The following is a 23,684-nucleotide window of genomic DNA, read 5'->3' on the forward strand; positions in this document are numbered from 1 at the left end:
TATGTTAATTGATATTACACTGATATTACACAGCCCCCGCAGATGTACTTTGCGTTTGTTTCCATCGACACTGAAACTATAATGAATGATGTTTGGTTATTCGAGCGGCCAGCTCTGACTCCCCACCCCTCCTTTAATCTGGAGCGTGGGCCACAGCTTTAATAGGGGCCAAGGACTAGAAAACAGTCTGGCTCTGGAAGAGGTTTCTCCTCATCAAGCCCCCTATTTTCCAGCTTATGAGAGTTGGAGGTGGGTAAAGCTCCAGGGTACAGCCCCTCCAGTCTGTGCTCACCTTAACCCCATCAGCACAGGTGACTACACACACGAGCACACACTCACCAAGACGCAGAAGAAACCATTTTAAAGCCTGAGCTCTTGGCTCCTTCCCTCAAAACGTCATGCTTGGATGACTACTAGACAGGAAAGGGCTGACCCAAGATCCAGAGTCCATGGAGACATGGCCTAGGAGGAGCCTCCAGACACCAGACGCACCTACTAGAAGTGAGCGACAGTGGAGGTTGTACCCAAGGAGGAGCTGAGATAGATCTGCCTGGTGGCACACCCAGGCCTTGTAGGAACCTCTCCGTAGCCCAGGGTGGAGAGTGGGAAGAAGTGAAAGAAAAGAAAGAAGGAGGAGAAGGGATCTGGGATTGCAGCACAAGGCAGGCAAGAACCTGGGGGTTCTTGCTGCTAGGCTCCCTGTCCCTCCCCTCTCCTGACCCGCCAGTGCACCCTCACGTCCAGGTGGTTTCTGGTGCTGTACGGCTATCCTCCAGCTGGAAGCCATCAGAGCTGTGCTTCCCCACATGCATGGACACACATCCCCCTGATGCTGGGGTGCTGTACCCCCAGTTCCACCCGGACCTTTAAACACCCTTGGAACCACATGAGGCTCATTGACCTGAGCCTGATTTTCCCCATCACAATACGTTTAGCCCCCACGTGGGACCGGACCATTCCTCCACCTGAAGGCAGTTGATCCATCTTCAGATATCCTACACGTACGCACACACACACATCTGCCACTCTGAAAGCTCCACCTTGGGACAATCTAACCCTTTCTTGGCCTCCTCCCAGAAACCAATGGTCCCCATTAATGCTTCGATGGTGCCCCTAAAACCCCATTTCTGCATTCCTATCCCCTTTCCGGCATCCACAGATATCGTTTTCTCACAGAAGGGATAAAAACAAATACTCCAGCACCAAGCGAATGTTGGGGGAGAGAAGTGGAGTTCTAGGACGCTGGAGTTGTCAGACGGCTGTATACCAGAAAAAGCAAAAGTTCATTTATTGCTCACGTACTTGGTAGACTAACTGCAGCTAACCAAATAAATAGTCCCACAAATGAGTAAATTAACAAACTTAACAGACTCTCTTTTTTCTAAATTGTTAGGACCAATCCAACCGGAGAACTGAGGATGTGTTCACATTTCAGGAATGTAGTTATTAGGCCTGATCTGTCTGGTAACTGATGATGCATGATCAGTTTGGCTTTTGCCTTTCATTGGACAACGTGGTTCCCACTGGGCCAATCCTTGGTCCCAGGGCTGATTTTTTTACTCACTGCTGTCCCCAAGCGGAGGCGGGGTTTGGACCTAAGACACCAGTTGGTCCCAGAAGCCTGAGATTAACAGCAGGGTTTTACCTCTGCCTGTCCTGAGGGATGCTGAGTCACAGTGCCTACCTTGTCCCTAACTCTCTCTCTCCTCCCAGTCTTTGTCTGTTTCTACCCGCCTCCTCTCACTTCCGTCCTCTCTTTTCTCGCCTTTATCCATGGGATCCCAGAATTGTTTCATTTGAGAGGATTTAGGGCAGCATCTTTCTGAGCCAGTTGTCACCTTTTCTTGGTCAAATACATTTTGAGAATATTGTTAAATTTTTAACCAACGACATCCCCCCCGCCCCCTTCCAAGAAAGCACACATGCAACATTTGACACTTTCAGAGGATTCCTAAATCCCCTGGAGCCACAGAACTCAGGAGACCTGGTTAGAATCAATTTTCTTTCTTTCTCTTGGGAAACATCCCAGGTTCTGGCCTCAGCTCTTCCAGGGACAAGAATGTTATAAATAGCATCTGAGTAAATAACAACAACAAAATCAGTCTCCTTCAATGACAATAATTATTAGAAAACAGAAAGCAAAAGTGAACTCCAGAGCTAATTTTCACATGTAGGAAATACCAGAGGTGGAAAAAGTAAGTGTAATGATTGCTCAGAAAAGCAAACAGCCAAATCTTGAAAATAGCGTATCTGCAGGACCACTGGTCCTGTCTGCTTTCTCACATGTAGGGGCTCCTTGTGGGGTCCCAGGGGTGGTCAGAAGGCACCCTTCCTGGACTGGTTGGACAGATCTCCATAAGGCCGAGTCTCCTTCCCTTCAGAAGGACTCCAGGTTGTCCCAGAGCCTGACCACATGGTCAGCCATCTGCCTGATAATACCTTCTGTGGTAAGGACTAGGTTCTGAGGGAGAAATCACTACCCTGTCCTCCTGCCCTTATTGGAGTCTCGGTGGGACTGTTACGGAACCTGGACTGGATAGCCCGACGGAAGAACCAAGTGGCACTCGGAGATCTTGGAGGATAAGAGGTTTATTTAACGCTGGTGGGCTAAGAAGAGAGTGGTGTCCAAAGGTCTGAGCCCCGAGCACAAACAAAGGGGGCAATTTATACACTTCTACTTCCACATACTTGGCACTTTCGGCGAGTGCGTGAAGCGGGGCAGGGGGAAGAACCTGGATTGGTGCGTGCGGGATGCAGAACAGGGAGAAGAACACAGAAGAGCCCCGGGGCAAGGACCGGGACTCTCTCGCTGGCTCGGTCGGCCATCTTAGGACACAGATTTTCCTTATCAGAACCACTTCCTTTTAGCTGCTGGCCAGCAGTGGGTCACTCATTCTCCTTTCCTCTCCCTTCCTCCTGTCCTCCTCCACCACCTGTCCTCCTGTCCTCATCCTCCTCGTCTGCCTGTCCTCATCATCCACCTGTCCTTCTGTCCTCCTGTCCTCTTTGTTCTGTCTTTCTTATCCTCCTGTCCTCATCCATCTGTCCTTCTGTCCTCCTGTCATTCTGTCCACCTCATGCTCCTCATCTTCCCATCCTCTTCATTATTTTGTCTTCCTGTCCTTCTGTCTTCTTTGTCACCTGTCATTCTTGTCCTCCTGTCCACCTCATCTGCCTGTCTTTCTGTCCTCCTGTCATTCCGTCCACTTCACCCTCCTGTCCTGTTCCTTTAATCCTCCCTATACTCCTGTCCTTCTGTCCTATTTGTCCTCTTTTTCCACCTGTTGTATTGGGGTGCTTTGAAATGTATGAGAAGGAGGGCTCTACCAAAGAGGAGGAGGGGCAGGGTCCTTCTTGCAGGGGAGTGACCTCCTACTACAGATGGTCAATGACCACAGTCCTCTTGCACAGTCCTCTTGCACAGTGCCCTGTGAGCCTCCCCACATGAGCCAGAAACACTCCTATTTCTTTCTTCTTCTCATCTCCATACCAGCTGCCCATCCTCTCCCCCACATTGTGGGAAACCAGTGTGGGCTGCATCATGGAGCAGCCAGGTAGAGTCACTGTTTGGGGTCACAGGAGCACAGGATGATTTTCCCGGGCTGCAGACACTCAGGCAAGGCTGCCCACAGTTTCGGAGTCCTCCTGTCCCTCCCTTCCCCCTAGCCCCCATCCTCTCTGGAGGGTCAGAGAGAAGTGCCTTCCTCCAAACATAGGTGTTGAGGGGCAGCCCTGTAATAGAGGTGGCCAGGCCATCGTGGGGGCAGGAGTGCTAACTCAGGCTTGCCTTTCGATGTGGAGTTGGCCCTTCCAAGAGGTCCGTGAGCTTTACAAGGCTGTGTGTCCCATCAGGGTTGGAGGGTCCCAGCCATGTTCCCTTGCCATCCTGGGATGGCTTGCTGCCATCAAGCACGAGGTCACTTTAGCTTTACATCCTCACCAGCCAGGAGCCCTCATCCACTTCCACTCCTTTCTCTCCTTCCACCCCACCCATCCTCCAGCATCCCTCCTGACTTGGGGACCTGGACAACCTTTAGTATTTCTTCTCTTGCCTCATCCTTCTCTAAAGGTGGCTAAGTAGACCCTGGGGTGAGAGAGGCATGAGAGAGGGCAAGGGCTGTAGCCCAAAGCATTTTGTGGTTTCTTCCTGCTCTTGGGCAAAAATGTAGACAGCACCTCACTCCCTGGAGCCAGCAGACACTACCTAAGAGAAATGTGTCCTGTTTGCCATCTTCCATGCTTCTTCCTTCTCTCGAAGCTCTCAGGCCACAGGAGTGAAGACATTAGCCAAGGAGTCTATTATTGGTAGATGACACCTTAGCCAAACGTTGTGAAGGATGAGAATTTGTAACTCCCACATGGAACCCCCAGAACCTGTTTTCAAGCTGTGTGATCATCCATCAGCGAAGATTTGCCCCAGTGACCACACTTCTGAAAGTCAGCTCATCAGCAACAGATACACATCAGCCACCACTGGATGTAAACTCTCGACTCTGAAAATCCCGCAATCCCTGACACCGTGCTTCCCAAAACCCTACATCAGGTCACTTCTGCTTTGCTCAAAGAGACTGTGTCTTACAAGCTCTCCAGTGCTTAAGCACCAAATAGACTCAGCTTTCCATCTCAGCTTCTGAGTGGTGCTTTCTTCCTTCAACAAGGGGTTTGGACAATCAAAAGAGGTCTCAGAGAATCCGTGTCTCTCAGCAGAGACTGGCAGGTGCTGCAGAAGCCTATGAAAGGGCTCACCCACAGAAATCCTGGCCCAGTACACTCTGTAAAACTAATTATTGTTGTCCCTGCCTTTATTGCTAACTTTAGAATTGTTGGTTATCTTATTAATGGACTTGTTTTTAGCTTACTGTTTGAGCTACAAGGTAACTGATTTTAACAACTTGACTTTGATGATGAGCCTCCCCACCCTGCTAGGAGTAAGCCTAGGATTCTGCTCCAGTGCCTGGGCCCTCAGTCCTGAAAGGTGAGCTACACCACAGGGAGGGATCTGGGATCTAAAAGTGTCAGGTGCACCTACAGGAGGATTCAGCCCTCAGCTCCTTGTGGGAAAAAACTTGAAGGAGAATCACCCTGAATGCCTGGGCAAGAGGTCAGTGGAGAGAGTGGAGCCAGGGATAGGGGGGAGTTTGGACAACGTTCCTGGAAAAGAGACACCAGGGGAGTGGGTCACTGTGTCTCTGGGCTAGGACTATAACCAGGCAAGCAGGAGGGGCCCAGGACCAGCTCCAGAGCTGCTGCCTACCCTAGAGGAAACAGTGAGTGCACAGCAGGATGCCTGGCCGGGTCCCCAGACCTCTCAGAAAGCCCTATCGATGAAGATGCTTCGCGAGGCGGGCCTCCTGGGGTAGGGCTTTGACAACCTGCTCAGACGCATGGCCTTCTCTTTCCCCAGCAGCTCAGTTCACCACACACCTCTCTGCTGGCCTTGAGGTATAGCTGTATTTACCTCCCCCAAACTGCTTGTCTTTTCTAAGATTGATTTATTTTAGGGAGAGAGTACATGAGTGGGGGGGGTAGGAGAGAGGGGCAGAGGGAGAAGGAGAGAGAAATCCTCAAGCAGACTCAGCGCTGAGCGTAGAGCCCAATACAGGGCTCAGTCCCAGGACCCTAATATCATGACCTGAGCTGAAATCAAGAGTCGGCCGCTTAACTAACTGAGCCACCCAGGCGCCCCCAAAACTGCTTTTCATCCTACCTTCATCTTCCTTACCCTTTCTGTCAGGACTGGGGTCAACTGTCACCACCTCTGAGAGACTTTCCACTACCTGGTTCTTCTTCCTGCTCAGGGTGCAAGTTTCACCTGTGGTGGGTGTGGGTGTGTGTCTGAGCCCCACCAGAAAAGCTCTCCTTATCACAAAGGTTTTGTAACATCTTTTCCTGTCCTTAAGGGAACTCCAAAGATAATTTAACCTACACACCCACAGAATTAAAAATTAAAATGAATATAATGCCCTAATTGTAACAAAAAGTATTCACAATTAAATCATAATACAGTCATAACATATGTCTCAATATGTAAATGTTTGGCTTGACTATATAGAAAACATGATTAATCAGGCACTTGAATGGATATGCAAAACGTCTATAAATACAACAGCTACAAATGCCACTGATCAAGCGTGCTGTGGGCAATCCAGAACTCAGCTGTGGGAAGGACACGGTGCTGTAGGAAGTAAGCCACTCTCAGCAAAGTAGCCGACACTATGAACTACCACCTTCCTTCCATCTGCAGCATAGCCACCTTCCTGGAAGATTCAGCGTCTACTGTGAAAGCAAAAACGCTATTTGCCTGTGTCCTTATGATGAGGCCCATCATTCCCCACAGCCAACTGTCCTGGTTTGTCCAGGACTGAGGGGGCCCCAGGATGCAGAACTTTCAGTGCTAAAACTGGGACAAGTTGATCATCCTGCTTTATACCTTGAAACAAACCAAGACTAACCAGGTTTCTCTATTTGGTTTGGCCCCCAAAATAAACCTGGATTGCCTAGAAAAATAACTTTCTCCTTGATTTTTGCAATGCTAATCTGCAGATATGTCACAACCATTGTGACTATAACAATCGTATCATAATGCAAACATTAATTTTACAGGTTTTTTTCCCTTAAACATTTTTATTTGATTAACCAGACTTTTTGATGCCCACCTTCCTTGCAACTCTGCTCTATCCTCTCTGAGTGTTCCTTTGACAATATTAAAACGCGACAAATGAGCTCTCGACGCAGATCATTACAATCGGGCTTCTTCTTTGGTGAAGGCCTGGCAAGACACCATGGGCATCTTGGCTTCAAGACCCGGTAGGGCTAGACTTCTGGCATTCTTGGCCCCGCCCCTGACAGGTGAGGAGCTCCCCCAGCCCACCCCAATAAGGGCCACCAAAGTCCTCCCCGTGAATTTTTTTTTTTTTTTTTAAGATTTATTTATTTGACAGAGAGAGAGAGCGCGAGAGCAGGAACACAAGCAGGGGGAGTGGGAGAGGGAGAAGCAGGCTTCCCGCGGAGCAGGGAGCCCGATGCGGGGCTTGATCCCAGGACCCGGGGATCATGACCTGAGCCGAAGGCAGACGCTTAACGACTGAGCCACCCAGGCACCCCCTTCCCCGTCAGTTTTCAAATATCAGAAACCACCCAGGTGAAAACTATTATCCAAAACATGAGGGTCCCTGGTGAGAATTCAGGGGGTCTGTGAACCTGGATGGGAAAAATAAATTTATTTTTTAAATATTTATTTTATTTATTAAATTTAGCCATTCTTCCCCTAATGAATGGAGGTAGCAAAGCTCAGTATTAGCAAGACTTGTGCTTTTGTCCTCAGTGGAAACCACAGTTTTCTTTTTTTTTTTTTTTAAGATTTTATTTATTTATTTGACAGAGAGAGACACAGCGACAGAGGGAACACAAGCAGGGGGAGTGGGGGAGGGAGAAGCAGGCTTCCCGCGGAGCAGGGAGCCGGATGCGGGGCTCGATCCCAGGACCCTGGGATCATGACCTGAGCCGAAGGCAGACGCTTAACGACTGAGCCACCCAGGCGCCCCACCACAGGTGTTTTCGAATCACATGATAGTTGTTGCAGACACCCTAAGTTTCCAAACGACAGTAACGTTAGCTCCACCTCTGGGTCTCATTTCATGAGGGAGTGAAGTACCCTATAAGCTATACTTGACAATTACCAACAAGATTGCTTTTCATACACATATGTAATTTGGGGGGGTTCTACTTCAGAGACCCAGCAAAGGGGACATCTGGGAGCTGTGGGGTGGGGGCTGACGATGGCGTTTGGGAGCCAGAGCCCGAGCGGGAGCCCGAGCCCCGCGGGATGGGGAGGGGCGGGGCAGGGCGGAGCCGGAGCCGAGCGGAGCCGCCTGAGGTCGCAGATGCTCCGCCTTCCCGACGCTGAGCGCTGGCTCTCCGGGGTTAGCTCCAGGCCACCCGCCCCACAGCTGAGGACCGACTCCTGCTAAATCGACGCCCGGGGGCTGCGCGCCAGGCTGGCTGACCCGGGCTCGCGGGTCCTCGGGAGCGCGCGCGCCTGGACGCCGCTGCGGACAATGCTGCTGTTCCTGCAGCTGTTGCGTCTAGTGCCGAAGCTCGCGGCAGGTGACTGGGCGGAGAGGCCGGGGGCGGGGGCCGGGGGGGGGGGCGGAGAGGCGGGGGCCCTGGGGCAGAACCCCAGGGGCCGCCCGCCAGCGCGTGGCTGGGGCTAAGGGAGGCAGGAAGCGACCGGAGGCCACTTCCGGGTTTGGGGACCGGGGATGGTGAGCTGGGGAGCAGACCCAGGACCGCAGGTGGCGTTGAGCCCTGGGTTAGAGCCCCCGTTTGCGGCCTCCACGTGGCACCCGGATCTGGCTTAGAGTCCTGCGGGAAGCCGGCGGGACGCGGAGGGCTGGCGGTGACCCCCGCCTGGACGCAGCCGATGCCGTAGCTCCTCGGGGTCCCCGTGGCCTCCCCTCCGTAGGACGCCGCTCGGTTCCTGGGGCTGGGTCCTCCAGGAAGGTCCTTAGGGAACCTCTGTGGGGGCAGAAATCTGAGAGGGCTGGCGCGTCCCCTGCCAGCTAGCTCGGGCAGCGCCCGCCCTTCATGGTGGGCGTCCCTGGAGGCGTGGCGAGGCTCTCCCGAGTTACGGTGGGTGTTGGGGGAGGAGGTGCAACGAGGATTTCTCTGACCTGGCCCGGAATTTCCATTCTTTCCCAGTTTTAATTCTTCTGGCATTGGTACCTGAGCCTGACCTCCTCCTGGATTCCCCCCGCCCGCTGCCATGGGGCACCGCCCCTCCCGGCCACACAGATGCCGGAACACTTAGCACACATGCGGAAGTGTCCACCGTCACAGCAGTTAACAGTGGCTGGTCACCCTCGCTCCAAGCTGTTCTAAGTGCTTCACATACAAGAAGCCATTTCAACTCACAGAACAATCCTCGATTTACTATTTACAGATTTAAACTAGGGCGCGGAGAGGACGCTTCCTGGCAGGATCTAAAGTCGGAGTTCTTAACCTTTTTTATGCCTTGGACCCGGTCTCAGAATGTTTTTAATGCAACAAATGAAATACATTTGGGGGGGGGGGCGTCTGGGTTGTTCAGTGGGTTAAGCTTCGGACTCTTGATTTCGGTTCATTCAGGTCATGAGGTGGAGCCCCCGTGTAAGGCTCCCCGCTGAGAGTGAGGTGGAGCCTGCTTAAGATTCTCACTCTCGCTCTCTCTCTGCCCCTCCCGCGCTAGCGTGCTCTCTAAATAAACAAACATAAACAGAAATACATAGGATTACAAAGGAATCTAGTTACGTTTCTATAAAGCTACTAAAACTTTTTAACTAGAAATATAAATGTGTGAGATGTAGTATGTGTGCTTCTAAGTTAACACATTAAATAACGCACCAAATAGCAACAATTCCCAGAATTGGGAATTAGAATAAAGCATATGTCCAGGTGTCTGCACCAACTGTCACCACAAAAGCACTTGTGGCTTCTGTCCAAATCCAAAGCAGGGGTTCTGCTAATCCTGCTGAGCTTTGTTGCCTTCACCATAGGAGAAAGGCTAGATTTCAGCCTTAGTGAAAGTAAAGAGGTTCTTTTTTCCCTCCAAATTGAGGCTCCTGAAGTCAGCAGGATGGACCTTCAGGAGGATTCAGCCCTCAGCGCCCCATGGAAAACATTTGAAGGAGAATCACCTTGGATGTCTGGAAAGATTGGGGGAGAGTTTAGTCCTTGGGACAGGACCCCATGGGGCATGGACCACTGTGTCTCTGGGCCAAGACTGTATTGGTTTTTAGGTTCATACAGTCCCCCCAACCCTCCCTGGGCATAATATAGGGGCATACAGGTGATTCCAATTCTGTGTGGAGGGATAGTCATGGGTGTTTGCACATAGGCCCTGTCTCCTTATGGAGGGAATGGCTGGGGCTGACCTAGGGAGTGGGGACCCCAAGCCAAGGAGGAGGGAAGGAGTGGAGAGATAACCCTGGGATGTACCCAACTGCAGGAGAGAGATGGCACATGGAAGGGAGGTAGCCAGGGGTTTGGGGCAGGCCCCTCACAATACTCCTGGATGCCAGGCTTTCCCTTCAGAAGCTAGGGAGTGAGGAAGTGGCTTTCATGCGGCAGATATCATGAGTGTTGCAGCAGGGAAGTTTGAAGTGGCTCAAACTTTAGAATCACCCAGAGGACTTGTTGAACTACAGAAAGCTGGACCCCACCCCCAGAGCTTTGGATTCAGTAGGGCTAGGTTGGGTCCTACGAATTTGCATTTCTAGCAAGTTCCCAGGTGATGCTGATGCAGCTGGTCCTGGAACCACACTAGATTCACTAACTTAGAATGTTCTTCCCTCCTTACCCACCCCACTGCCTCGTAACTCACAGCTGGTGAGGTCCCCTTCAGGTTTCAGCCTATAAGGCCCCTGACCCCAACACCTTCCCACCCCGGTGTGTTTCTGATGCCTGGGACTTCCTGCACCACAGCACTCATCAGCCCCACTCACCTTATTGGACCTACTTATTTATTTGTTCAGTTGCATCCTCCCTGTCAGACCTGAGCTTTTTCAGGCCCATGACCGTCTTGGTTTATCTCTGTCCCCACATACACCCCCACGTGGCTCAGTGCCTGGCTAGTAGTAGGTGCTCAACAGCTGTTTGCCAAGTGGGTAATATTGCAAGGGCACAGCTGAGCAAGTGGACAGAGCTGGGCAGGACCAGGCAGAACCACGAGGGTATGGGTTCTCCACCTGGTAGCATATGAGCATCACCTGGGAAGTTTCAATGCCTGCTAGTGTCCTCTCCTCTTCCCTCCAAACCAACTAAATTTATCAATAGCAGAAGTGTCAAAGCTGCCAGGAGGGGCTGGAGCTGGAGAACCTCTGGCAGAGGGAAAGGCAACCCAGTCCTGGCTTCCCTCTTAAGTGGGAAGAGTCAGGGCCTACCTCACAGGAATGCAGTAAAAATGCCATGAATCAATATTTCTAAAGCTCTGGCACCAAGACCCAGAACTCGGCGCTGTTGGTTTTATACCTCCGTGCTATAGAAGTTTCCAGGCAATCCTGAGAGAGGGCTCCCACGTCCCTCTTCCCTTCCAATATGCCTCTCTTTGTCATTTCATACCATCCCTCTAAGCAGAGACAAGGATGTGTAGGGTATTTATGCCTTGGGATTCATATTTCCCTTTTCCATTTCCCCTTTGCAGAGAGTCCCTGGGGGCTGCCTGTGGTGGCCGATAGCCCGGCTTCCTTAGCGAAGGTGGTGATGGCAGAACTAGCCGACCTGAAGTTAGAAAACAAGCCATGGCCTGGAGGTAAGGCACTGCCTACCTGCTGAAAAAGGGGGCAAGATGGCAGAGGCCAGGAGCCCCCAGCATGCAGGAGGGCAACTACACAGTCTGGGAATCTGGTAGACTGCCTTTGCTCAGGTGGAGGACACAGAGACCAGACCCTCTGGAGGGTGCCCCAGGGGGCTTCTTCACTCAAGTATCTTTCCCCACCCTCACCCCCCCAACACACACGCTCTAGCTCTCTTTTCCCCGTGCCCACCTCTCCCTTCCAGATAGGCTAAGCAAATGATGTCTGCAGAACCCTTCCTTCATGCCTACACTTCTTTATGTTTATTACCTCGCCGAATGCTCCAGCACTGTGGACCAGGTCAAGCAAGTGCCCTCACCTACAGATGAAGAAATCAAAGCCTGGAGCTGTGGAACAAGGCCACACAGCTAGACAGTGGCAATGCCACATGGATTGTAGGAAAGGGGTGGGGCACCTCCCTCTCCCACCAGTCAGAGAAAGAGGGAGGCTGTGCATAAGAGGGCAGGACTGCCCCTTTTTGTGGGGCTGGAGATGTGGCCCAGTGACCAGGACGCAGCAGTGAGGGAAGAAAGGGTGGCTGATGACATGGGGCCTGAGGCAGCAAAGGGCATGTGGCCACTTAGGCCATGTCACAGCATGAGCAGATTCCTCTGGGACATCTGCCATATGGCCCCCACTTCCTCCTGCTGTGGTCTCACCATGCCTGGCACTGACCGGAGGCTGGCAGGGGTGTTTCCTCCAAAACTACAGAGGTAGCCTGATGATTCCTCACTCTGGGCTGGAGCCCCAGGCATGAGGATCCCTCCTGAATCCAGTTAGCAAGGAGGAATCTAGTCCCAGCTCAAACTGTCCTCCTGGAGCAAAAAGACAAGTGTGGGCAGCCTGTGAGCCCCCACAGAGAGCAGGCTGGGCTCCCAGGACTGTCTAGTAGGCAGAGTAGACAGCAGTGGGATTTTCAGGGATGGTGGTCCCTCACTGGGTATGTGGGAGGCAGTAGCTGGAAGCCAGCTGAATGACGGGGCCACAATCATGAACTTGTCTTTGAATAGTTCCAACTCCCAGGATGGGCACCAGATGCCAGGCTGTAGACCATGGGTGAAAAAGTCCAAGGCAGAGCCGATGCCAGAAACCAGAGCTCCCATGGCAGGGAGGGGTAGCCCAGAGGCTGTATCCAGGCCATTCCAGGCACCATCTGGACAAGCCTAGGAAGGATTTGGGATTCAACCCCTTCTTTCACCCCCTACTGCTATCACCTACAGCTACTGAGTCACACCACCATTTTATGTTTCTCCCATGTTATTGCAAAAGCCTCAGAACACCAGAAGAATACTACTGCCCCAGGACCTTTCCACTGGCTTTCCCTTCTGCAGACCCGGAATGCTCTCTCCTAGACCTTTACACAGCTGGCTCCTTTAGGTCTTCATTCAGGAGTTTCCTTGGGGAGTGGGGCTTCCCCGTCCATTCTATCTAAAATTTTAAACCCACCCCTAATACTTTGTATGTCTCTGCTTTGTTTTTTTTTCCCCTCAGAACTTATTGCTGGTCAGCCTGGCATACATTTTATTCATTTATCTTGCTTATCCTACATTCATGGAAGCTTCCTAAGAGCAGGCACTTGTAACTCTTCTGCTTTCCCAGCATCCTCAGGGCCTCCGAGAGGGCCAGATAAACAGCAGGTGCTCAGAAAGTACTTGCTGAATGGGGCCACAGGGCGGGCCCCGCCTGGCCATATGGGCAAGGCTGGGCAGAGCTGAGCCCATTGGAACCGTGTCCAGGGTGGTGTCTGTGGAGGGCAGAGAGTGGGGAGATGCCATGGGGAGAGGGCTGCTCGTGTGTCCCCAGCCAGCCATATAGTGTCAGCCCTTCATGGGTTCACTAAAGGGCAGGTGCAGGCCAGGGGACATCTTGAGAATCCGGGTCTGGCCCTGCTTTCCGCTACTTGGCAGGTGATTTGGCCTCTTTGGGGCTCAGTTTCCCCACTGGTCATAGATGGGCACAATAATACCTGCCCGGTAAAATTGTTATGAGGGTTAACAGAGCCAAAATTTCTAAAGTGCTTAGGACAGGGCCCAGCACCTAAGTGCTTTAGAACTATTTTGTAACTTTACAAAATAAGACATGGATAGACTTCCCTTCATTTTTAACCAGAAGTAACTGGCCATTGGAGCACAGCTTTCGGAGGACATTCTTCTCCCTGGACTGTGCATCCTTCTCTCTGTTTCAGGATAGCAGGACCTCCAGGGCTCCTGGGTTTGAACTGTCCACTGAACTCACAAGACACAACAGACTTTGGTCTCATAGTATGTGTATTTGTTCTCTATAGCTGCTGTAACAAGGGGACCACAACTTGGTAGCTTAAGGACTGCATACTTTTATTCTCTTAGAGTTCTGGAGGTCAGAAGTCCAAAATGGGCTTCTCTGGGCTGAAACTAAGGTGCCGCGGGACAGTTCCCTACAGGGGCTCTCAGGAAGAACCCATTTCTTTGCCTTTTCCAGCTTCTAGAGCTGCATTCCTTGGCTCATGGCACCTTCTGCCTCTTTCTTTGTTCCATCTTCCCATCCCCTTCTCTGGTAGTCATGGAGTGTCCCTCTGTCCCCTTTCATAATGACACATTCAGGGCCTGCCTAGACAATCCAGGATAATCTCCCCATCTCAAGATCCTTAATTTAATCACATCTACAAAATCCCTGTTACCATATAAGGTAACATTCATAGGCTCCAGGGATATGTTAGGGGCCCAGAATTCAGCCTACCACACTGTGCACCCTTAGCTGAGGAGGAGACAGGACAGAACATACAACATGCATGGCTTCTCCACCACCCAGGAGGCAACTACCCAAGGACACAGGCTCTTTGCCCTCCCTCACACCCAGGACAGACAGCTGCTGCAGATAGGAGCCAAGGAGCAGGTGGTCGGTCACCTTAGCGTAGAGAAGCCGTAGCCTCTGTTCCTTTCAAGGTCTACATGCCTACTCACAACTCCCAGCCCAGGAGCACCCCCAATAATCTTAACTCAGTGGTTTGCAAGGAAACAGCACCCTGAGAGTCCGTCATTTCCCCAGAGGCCCACACCAGCCCAGGCCTGATGTCAGCCCTTCACTCACTTTCAACATTGATCCCTCTCACCTCATGTAAGGTGTCACCAGTGCAAGAAGAGAGCTCCTCGTCCTTTTCCTAAGCTTAGAAAAAGCAGGCTCTGGGGAGAGAATCTGGGCTCCTCTCTTTCTAGTGCATGGCTTTGGGTACTGTACTCGCCCTCCCCTGGGCTTCTCAGTTCCCTCATCTGTGGGATGGGGCCAAACCAACGTCTTAGGTTTATACTAAGGACCAACTGAAATAATGAATGAAAAGTAGTTAGACTGGTGCAGGACACAGAGCAGTCACTCTCCAAAAATGACAGCTGTGATCATCATCCTTGCCTTTCATGCTCTTGTTTTTTGTCCAACTCGATAAATGCCGGCGGTATCCACTGTGTGCCAAGCATGACATTCTTTCTCCCCAAGACCTGTGGAAACAGTGGTGACACAGTCCGATGTATTGCCCGCCCCATGGAGCCCACAGTTTCACAGGGAGCATAGAGACTGCTCTGAGGGATGTCAGGGTGGAAGCAGGAGGGCTTCTTGGAGGAAGGGACACCTGAGCTGCAACCTGAGGGATGAGGGACATTGGCTGAGAGAAGAGAGGGAGCAGCCTGGGGCCGAAGGAACTGCAGGTACAAAGGGCTGGGGCAGTTTGCTGTGGCTGCAAGGGAGCTTAAATGGAGCTGTGAGGGTGGAGATGCGCTTGAGTCCTTTCACATTTGAATATTCAAATGTTGAGCATCCACTGTGTGCCAGAAGCTGTTCTAGGTTGGGAAAGAAGGATCCTTACAAGCATCTCTGCCCTTGGGGAACTGACATTACAGGGGAGAGACAGACTATTAACAAGAGAAACAGGGACACCTGGATGGCTCAGTGGGTTAAGCATCTGCCTTTGGCTCAGGTCACGATCCCAGTGTCAGCGTCCTGGGATCGAGTCCCGCATCGGGCTCCTTGTTCAGCCAGGAGCCTACTTCTCCCTCTGCCTGCAGCTCCCCCTGCTTGTGCTCTCTCTCTCTCTCTAACAAGAAAATCCTAAAAAAGAGAAACAGGTGAAGTGCGTATTCTCTATATGGTGGTAATGCTCTAGAGAAAACACTAGGGGGAGTGCTGGGAATGTAAATATTTAACAGAGTGGGCAAGGAAGGCTTCGCTGAGAAAGTAGCATTTGAGTAAAACCTTTTTTATTTTGTTTATTTATTTGAGAGAGAATGAGAGAGCACAAGCAGGGTGAGGGGCAGAGGGAGAATCAGACTCCCTGCTGAGCAGGGAGCGTGACGTGGAGCTCGATCCTGGACTCCGGAATCATGACCTGAGCCGAAGGCAGCACTTAACCAACTGAGCCACCCAGGGGCCCCCGAGCAAAACCTTTTTTTAAAAAAAAAATGAAGTAAGGGAGGGGGCCCTGGGTGCTCAATCGGTTAAGTATCAGACCCTGAATTCAGCTCAGGTCTTGATCTCAGTGTCATGAGTTCAAGCCCAGCATTGGGCTCCACAGTGTGGAGCCTATTTGGAAAAAATGAAGAAAGAAAGAGAGAAAGAAAGAAAGAAAATGAAGGAGTGAGCTGTGGGTGAGCCTCTGAGAAAGGTGGGGTAGGTTTTTTAAAGGTACAGCACTTGTTTTCATAGCTGGAGTCAGGGCAAGCTGCTAAATAGATTTCATCTCCAGCACCAAGTTGAGTGGATAAGCTGGTGCTTCTAGAGATGGTGGAGAACAAACCTTGAGGCAGCATTTGGACTTAAAGAGAAGAGATGACTAGCAATGTCTGGTGTAGGAACAGGAGGGAGCGGGGAATGGAGTCAAGATGCCACCAACTTGGCAGCAATGGTTCAAGCTAGGAATGATGGCCCCGCTTTATCAGGTATCTCTGGAGAATGAATAATTCCACAAAAATTAAACTGCCAAACAATTTTTTTTATCATACCTTTTTAATTGTGAGATGGGAAACCAGATAATCACACTTACAGAGAAGAGTGTAAAGTATAAGTAAGTAAACCCTGAGTGGGGGCAGGGGAGGGAATGGGGGTGGAAAACTTCCTAGAAATAGAGATAAAGCCCACAAGTCTTAGCACATGAACTTTGGCCTCGATGTTTGACTGATTGATTGACTGATTCTTTATTTAAACTATTTGGATGCCCTTATATTTTTAACTGAAATCCCCAGTTCTTGCTCTTACTGATGGCAAATACTCTGGATAGGTTTCCACCGCCGTCCCCATCAGTCACACCAGCCTATGGTGCCAATCCTGGCACGTGAGCCTGACTATTTTGTGTCTTCACAGGGACACACTCTCTCCACTACCACTACTTGGCCCTGTCAGAGCCAGGCCCGGGCCTTCCCCAGTTCCTGGCTATAGGCTACGTGGACAACCAGCCCTTCATCCATTACGACAGTCGTGTGGACAGGGCCAAGCCCCAGGCCCCGTGGATGGCAACCGTGGGCGCCCAGTACTGGGAGACAGAGACCCAGAAGCAGAGAGCCTGGGCAAAGGTGCAGCAGGTGGAGACGTGGACCGTGATGGGCTACCACAACCAGAGCAGTGGTGCGTCAGAGGCTCCTATTGCCCCACCTCTTCTTTCCTTCACACTCTGCATGCAGACCCTCTAGGCAGCCATGCCCTTCCATTAGGGGACAGAGGCCACCCTATTGAGCCCGGAAGAGGGTGCAAGGCATGCTCCTGGTGCATAGCTCTATCCCCACAGCCAAGCGGGGGCCCGCAGAATTTGTTGTGGCTTCAGTAGCCAGCCCATGGGGCCAGCACAGCAAGCATCCACAGTAGCTTGGGCCCCACAACACCTCCGCTTCAGCTACCCAGGGTTCCAGACTCCAGCAGACTGGCAGAGGCTTTTCCCTCCCTCACACCCACCCCCAGGCTCTCAGACACCAACTCTGCCATGCAGGGAGGGAAGCCAGATGAACCTGAACGAGGCAGACAGCTCAGGGTGGGAGAGAGAACCTAGCTGAGGACCTCTGCTCTACCCAATGCCAAGGAGGAAGAGGAGCATTTCCCTCAGGCCCCAGCTTCCGTCTCTCACCACGGACAAGCTCACGCCCCCTGCTGGCTGCTGCCAGCGCTGCATGAACACACCACCTGTTCCAGCCCTTTCCCACTCTGGGCCTGGAAACCCAAACGTAGGTATAAAATCCCGTAGGTATAAAAGCCCGAGACTGGGGAGAGCTGCACATTAGCCCAGGGGCCCCAGGATAAGCACCCCCAGCCCCCCAGTCGCTGTGCTAGCAGCCAGGCTCACATCTGAACGTGTCTTTCACATTTCTGATTTTGCCCAGTCTTACCATGAGGACCTCTTCCATCCATAAGTAGCTGAGTTCTTCTGATGTCTCTAGTGATGAACTCAAGTGTCCTCCCATGAGAGGCCCAACAGGCTTCTCAGCCCTGGCTGCTCATGACAATTACCCGGGGGGCATTTGTTTTTTTAAATGCCGCCACCCTGCCCCCCACCCCTCAGAGACACCCAAGGGTGCTGGGCTTCTCTCCGGCTCTCAGGGATCCATCCCATAGCCTATGCAAACTGCAGCCTTCTCGCCCACGTGCACAGGCATGCACAGCACTCAGCGGATGTTCGGCTGTGAGATCAGGGAGGACGGCTCTACCAGCAGCTTCTGGCAGTTTGGCTTTGACGGGCAGGACCACCTGTCCCTGGACCTGGAGACTCTGAGCTGGGTGTCAGCCAAACCTGCAGCCATGCGGACCAAGAGCTGGTGGGAGATGGAGCGCTGCTATGCTGAGTATGACAAGGCCTACCTGGAAGGCCTCTGCCTCATTTCCCTGTGCAGGTACCTGGAGCTGGGAGGCCAGAGCCTCACCCGGAAAGGTAAGGTGCAGCCTGTGGCCACACAGAGGGGCCCATACTCCCGTGCTCAAGAGCCTGGGGGGAGGGGCGGTGAGGAGGCAGACTGTGTTCCCCTGGCTCAGATAAGCCCACTGAGCCCCAGAAAGAAGGCCGACTAGCCAAGGGCTTCCTCATGTAGAGCAGGACAGAAGCCTCGACCTCGGGCCCTCATTCCAGGTGAGGTGGACCACACTGTGGTCTTGGTAAATGAGGCCCTGATTCTTTGCCTCATTTTATTCATCCACAGAGTAGGTTAAACTAGGTGGCTCATAAGGCCCTCTGGGGGTTTAACATCCTGTGATTCTCCTTCAGAAATGGACCTCAGGCCCCAGGGGATAGCATCCCTCACTAGGCCAGTCCCTGGACTACTGGGGACTGCCAGGGAAGCTGAGGCCCTTTGCCCCTCTGCCCCCACACACCCCTCATGCTAAACATGCTCCTCAGATTCTAGGTGGATCCTATACTTCTCCTGACTCCAGCCAGCAGGGCTGGAAATACAAGGACTGGGATGGACACTAGGGAAGGTGGGTGCTTGGGGGTGCTGCGGCAGAGGTCTCGCTGGCTGCTAGTGGGTCGAGCTGGTCAGAGCACCCAACACACCATGGACGTCTGGTGATTGAGTGGCAGGATGTGAATCAGCTGAGGCAATGGGGGAGGACATTCCTTGAAGGGAAAGCAGGGCAAATAACATCAAGAGATGTGTTTATGAGAGCAGAGTGTGGTGGGTCAGAGCTCAGGCACTGGAGCCTAGCCTCCAGATCTACATCCTGGCTCCAGGACTTGCTGGCTGTGGACCTTGGGCAAGTCACTTGCCCTTTCTGTGCCTCAGTGTCCTTGTCATTATTACAGGGATGGTCACAATAGCCCCTGCCTCCCAGAAGCACCATACTGGTGTCTTAAATGAATGTTGAGCTCTCATCCAGCACCAGGATATATTATACACCTATCACCTGGTGGATTAGTCAGAAATCTCCACAGAAACAGAACCAACAGGATGTGGAGAGAGAGAGAGAGAGAGAAAGAGACATATTTAAGGAATTAGCTCGCGTGACTGTGGAGGATCGGGAGTTCCAAGATTTGCAGTTGGCAACCTGGAGACCCAGGAGAGCCAATGTTTCCGTTTGAGTCCATAGACAGGAAAAGACTGATGCCCCAGCTGCAAGAGATTGGGCAGAGGAGTTCCCTCTTAAGACTGGGACTTTTTGTCCTGTTCTGATCCTCAAGTGATTGCATGGGGCCCACTCACATTGGGGAGAGCAATCTGCTTTACTGCATCTACTGATTCAAATGTGAATCTCACCCAGAATAGTGACTGACCAAATGGCTAGGCACCATGTGGCCCAGTAAAGTTGACACATAAAATGAACCACACCTGGATGATGTCATTTGGGACAACCCTGAGAGAAAAGAACAAAGAATCCCCATCAGGCCCTGAGGGACTGGGGGATTGTGGACAGGAGTCAGGCTAGGCTTTAATTCCAGGCTGTCTGATTCCAGAGCTACACTGGTGACCACCTCCTTCCAAAGTGAGGGAAGAACCATTATTCTTGCCTTCACTCAACCTCATTAGGCACCTACCATGTGCAAGAAGTCATGGGGGATGTATGTAAAGTCTCTGAGAAAACCATAGGGTTTCAGGGCACCTAGGTGGCTCAGTCATTAAGCGTCTGCCTTCGGCTCAGGTCATGATCCCAGGGTCCTGGGATCGAGCCCCGCACTGGGCTCCCTGCTCCGCGGGAAGCCTGCTTCTCCCTCTCCCACTCCCCCTGCTTGTGTTCCCTCTCTCGCTATGTCTCTCTCTGTCAAATAAATAAATAAAATCTTAAAAACAAAACAAAACAAAAACCATAGGGTTTCTGTGGGAAGGAGGGGGTTGTCAACATAGGACCCAGCAGTCCCACCCAGGACCTCCCTGGAGATTGGGGGCAGGAAGTCACAGGATTGTGCCCCTTTGGGATGGTTGGCAATGGGTCATCCCTTCCTCAAACATTGGTTGAATGCCTTACCTGGAGAGAAACCTTGTCTCCATCTCCTCCCTGTCCTCCACCCTGGAAGATGCTAGGGGAGCCCAGGATCAAACACAAGGAAATGGGCAGAGAGCAGCCTCTTACCAGCCTTCCTCCCTCAACCTCTCTCTGCAGAGCCGCCCACAGTGCAGGTGACAAGACACACAGCCCAGGATGGGGGCATCACACTGAAATGCTGGGCCCGGGGCTTCTACCCACGGGACATCTCACTGAGCTGGTGGCTGGGTGAGGAGGAGCTGGTTCTAGAGACTGAGTATGTGGAGACACGCCCCAGTGGAGATGGCACCTACCAGACGTGGGCGGCGGTGCGGGTGCCAGCCGGGATGGAGGACCGGTACACTTGCCATGTGCAGCACTCTGGCCTGAACCATATTCTCACTGTGGCCTGGGGTGAGGAGCTGGGTTTGGCAGAGAGGACGAGGAGGAGCAGGGGAGGGTGCCAGGGGACCCAGAGATAGTCCCATGGCCTGAGGCTGGTGCCCCCTTTCCTCTGCCTTCCGCAGAAGCACCCTCTCATCCATGGATAACCAGTGCTCTGGTTATCTCCACCATCTTCACCATCACTTTCCTGCCAGTGGCTGGAGTGTTGATCTTCATCCAGCAGTACTCTCAAGGTAGGCAGGGAAGAAAAACAGGGGTGGGAGGCCCTCACAGCTGGCCAAGCCCTGTAGGGAGAAATGCTCTGCTCCCATCCTTCCACCAGAACGATTCCCTCCTGGGGAGCAGCAACTACTCTTGAGCCCCTGCCCCCATCTATGGAAAAGCCCAAGCATCTGCCCCCCCATAGCCATATATCGTCCTGAGGACCCTGCGGATCCCACAGCCAGGGAAGACCCCTAGGTCTGACCTTGGAAAGGCCCCAGAGGGGGAGAGGGAATGGAAGGTGGGGACCCAGGACCCCACCTCTGCCTACCACCCACCTAATCTCTGGTTTTGTGTTCTTTTTCTCCCCACAGCCAGGAATCAGGAATCTTGCCAAAAAGCCCCAGGTGATTGTGGGATGGGCGGGTTGGGGAGAGGAAGCCCCAGGTGCTCCCAAGCAAGGCTAAGATGCCTGAGAACCAAAGATGGAGGCAGGGTGGTGGGTGAGCGCTGTCTGTCTCCAGCATGGCCCCATCCCTCGCTCCCTCCCGCCATCCAGGAGCCAGGTGGAGGGGGTAGGGAGCCACCACTGACTTTGGGGGAGGGCTGGGGAGCAGGCCAGGTCACCTCCCTACCTCCTCCCTGCAGGTGGAGAGGACCCTGCAGTGAGAGTGGAGGCTGCTCAGCTGCTCTGCTGACACAAGTGCACAGTCACAGGTCAACGAGGGGTTTTGTGGGGTGTTTGGGGGCCTCCAGGGTGCTAGCTGGCTGGCCGTGGTGATCCGGCCGGGAAGGGCCCTCCCTACCCTCAAAAGGAGCCCTCCACGGCACCATCAGCCTTGTTACAAGCAGTCTGTGCCACTAAGCTAGCTTTCACCATCTTCCTGAAGTCCTTTTGAAACTTGAATTGTCTTCTGTTTGGGGGGGTGGGGGGTGGGCGGTAATAATTCCTCGGCTCACGCTTGACAATTTGCAGAATACTTTCATGTTCAGTGTAAACCCTGCTTAAGTCCCTCAGGTACTCTGTAAGTTTGGCGATGTTATTCTCACCTCCAGTTCCCCAACATGAAAATGGAGTCTCTGGGCAGTTAGGGAAGAACCAGAACAACAGTCAAGGAGTTATGGGGGCAGCATCCTGACCCCATCTGCTGGCATCTGGAAGAAGTGTCCAAATGCCTGCCTCTTTGTATAAGTGTGTTCTTGTGTGTATGTATATTTTCTTTTGTAAAGGTGATTAAAGTGTTGGGGGTGGTGAGGGTGTGTGGTTCTGGGAGCATGAGGGGGAGGGGGTCCATGATGTATGTGCAGGTGTGTAGGGTGTGAGGGTGTATGAGGAGGTGTGTGGTGTGAGGGGGTGAGGGTCTGTGTGTGGGTGGTATCTTTCTGTGGATGAGGACAAGTTCAGAGGGACGGCTGCCCAGGGGCCTGTTAGCTGAGGGGAGCTGAAGGATGGGAAATAATATGGTCAGAATTTTCCATCCTGTCCTTTTGGATGGTTTGAAGTTTTACAATAAGAGAAAGAGGAGTTTCACCTTGTCCTGTGGAAATGCTTGTTAAGATTCTTGTTAAGGGTGTGTCTGGGGAAGGTCCAGCCTCACCTCCGAATTTTCAGTGGAACAGAAACCCCACATCTCCCTTGTGAACAAGAATCTCCTGGGGAGCACACATTTTTGTTTATTCAGAAAGCAGTTCCAGTCTCATGGCCATCTGATGTGCAAGGGGAGGGGACTCCAGAGCCACAGCAACGGGACCACTCCACCGTCATAAAGGACACAAGGCTGGGCCCCTCGTAGGACCCCAAGGTATGACAGAGCCTCTTCTGGAACTTCTGAAACCTTCCTGTCTGCAGCCCTGGTAGGCCCCAAGCCCAAGGATGTGAAAGATTTGTGATACTAAGAAAAGATTCATCTGCCCTGGTGGCCTGAAGGGCCTCAGCAGGGAGCTCCGAACTATCTGATTGTACTGAAAATGAAAATGTGTCTTAGATGTCTGTCTGCCTCTCCTCGTAATGCCATCGTGATCCATGTGTACAAAACAGGGTTCTGAGCACTTTACAGGTACTAAGCTGTTCAATCCTCATGGCACACCTGGGCGGGAGAATTAATAATCCTGTGCTACAGGAAAGGAAATGGAAGCCCAAGGTCCTACGGCTGGTTCATGCTGGAGCCAGGAGGGAGGCCAGGAAGTCTGGCTCCAGTCTGGGCACCTCACCATTGAACCGCCATTGTGCCATTCTGGAAATGGGCATGTAAGTCCAGGTCTGCAATCCCTTATCTGCGGTTCTGAAATGCAAAACCCCAAACCAGAATTTTCTTCCTGATTTTGGCATCAAAACCCAACCTGAAGTGAAATGAGGCTACCTGTGGGCCATTGGGCCTTTTCACAATTCTCCACAGAAGTACTGATGTCTTTGGTTACATTGTGTCACCCCAGACAACCTCTGGAGATGTTATGTAATGTTCAGCATCTGCACCTTGGCACTTTCTAAAACCCAAAGAATTCTAAATTCTTAAATATATCTGGCCCGAAGGGTTTCACGTAAGGGCTTGTGGACCTGTATTAATAAGGTTTTGTGACAATAAAGGTTTTATTTTTACAGTTGTCTAATGGTACGGTAAAAAAAAGTTGGGGCACAAAGTGGGTCTGGCCCCCACCAATGGAAGGGCACACATGGTCAAAAATTCCCTGAGGCAGGGTGAGGGCCCAGGGTATTGGTGGAGAAGCAGATGGTGGGGAGGCTGTTCTCCCCTTTCCTGAGTGCCTTCCTCTGCTAGAACAGTTCACACCCCTGACAGAATCTGGTCTTCCTGCTGCTAAGGGCACTGCCACCCTGACCTTCAGGGAGTATCTGCT

The 23,684-nt window shown here is 52.2% G+C and overlaps 1 protein-coding gene across 2 annotated transcripts; it reads left to right on the plus strand.

The window, feature by feature from the left end:
• Positions 1-7,877: 7,877 nt before the first annotated feature.
• Positions 7,878-23,427, plus strand: LOC123855261 (H-2 class I histocompatibility antigen, Q10 alpha chain-like). Of its 2 annotated transcripts, XM_045890725.2 has the most exons (8): positions 7,879-8,106; positions 11,180-11,287; positions 16,653-16,913; positions 17,929-18,204; positions 20,364-20,639; positions 20,753-20,863; positions 21,206-21,238; positions 21,480-23,427. In XM_045890725.2, exons 1-8 carry the CDS (start codon positions 8,058-8,060, stop codon positions 21,527-21,529), a joined length of 1,164 nt encoding a protein of 387 aa, XP_045746681.1. In that variant the 5' UTR covers positions 7,879-8,057; the 3' UTR covers positions 21,530-23,427. The 2 variants fall into 2 exon arrangements, with proteins under 2 accessions (XP_045746691.1, XP_045746681.1); XM_045890735.2 differs by lacking the exon at positions 11,180-11,287 and having other exon boundaries at positions 7,878-8,106.
• The last annotated feature ends 257 nt before the right edge of the window (positions 23,428-23,684 follow it).

This window comes from Mirounga angustirostris, unplaced genomic scaffold (genome assembly GCF_029215605.1).
Source record: "Mirounga angustirostris isolate CCGP_5_RB_7025 unplaced genomic scaffold, mMirAng1.0.hap1 SCAF_7, whole genome shotgun sequence".
In the NCBI taxonomy this organism is placed as follows: domain Eukaryota; kingdom Metazoa; phylum Chordata; class Mammalia; order Carnivora; family Phocidae; genus Mirounga; species Mirounga angustirostris.

Coding starts and splice junctions, on each gene's coding strand:
- LOC123855261 (XM_045890725.2), top strand. CDS start 8,058: ATGCTGCTGTTCCTGCAGCTGTTGCGTCTAGTGCCGAAGCTCGCGGCA. Junction 20,640..20,752: donor TATTCTCACTGTGGCCTGGG/GTGAGGAGCTGG, acceptor TGCCTTCCGCAG/AAGCACCCTCTCATCCATGG. Junction 20,864..21,205: donor CATCCAGCAGTACTCTCAAG/GTAGGCAGGGAA, acceptor TTCTCCCCACAG/CCAGGAATCAGGAATCTTGC.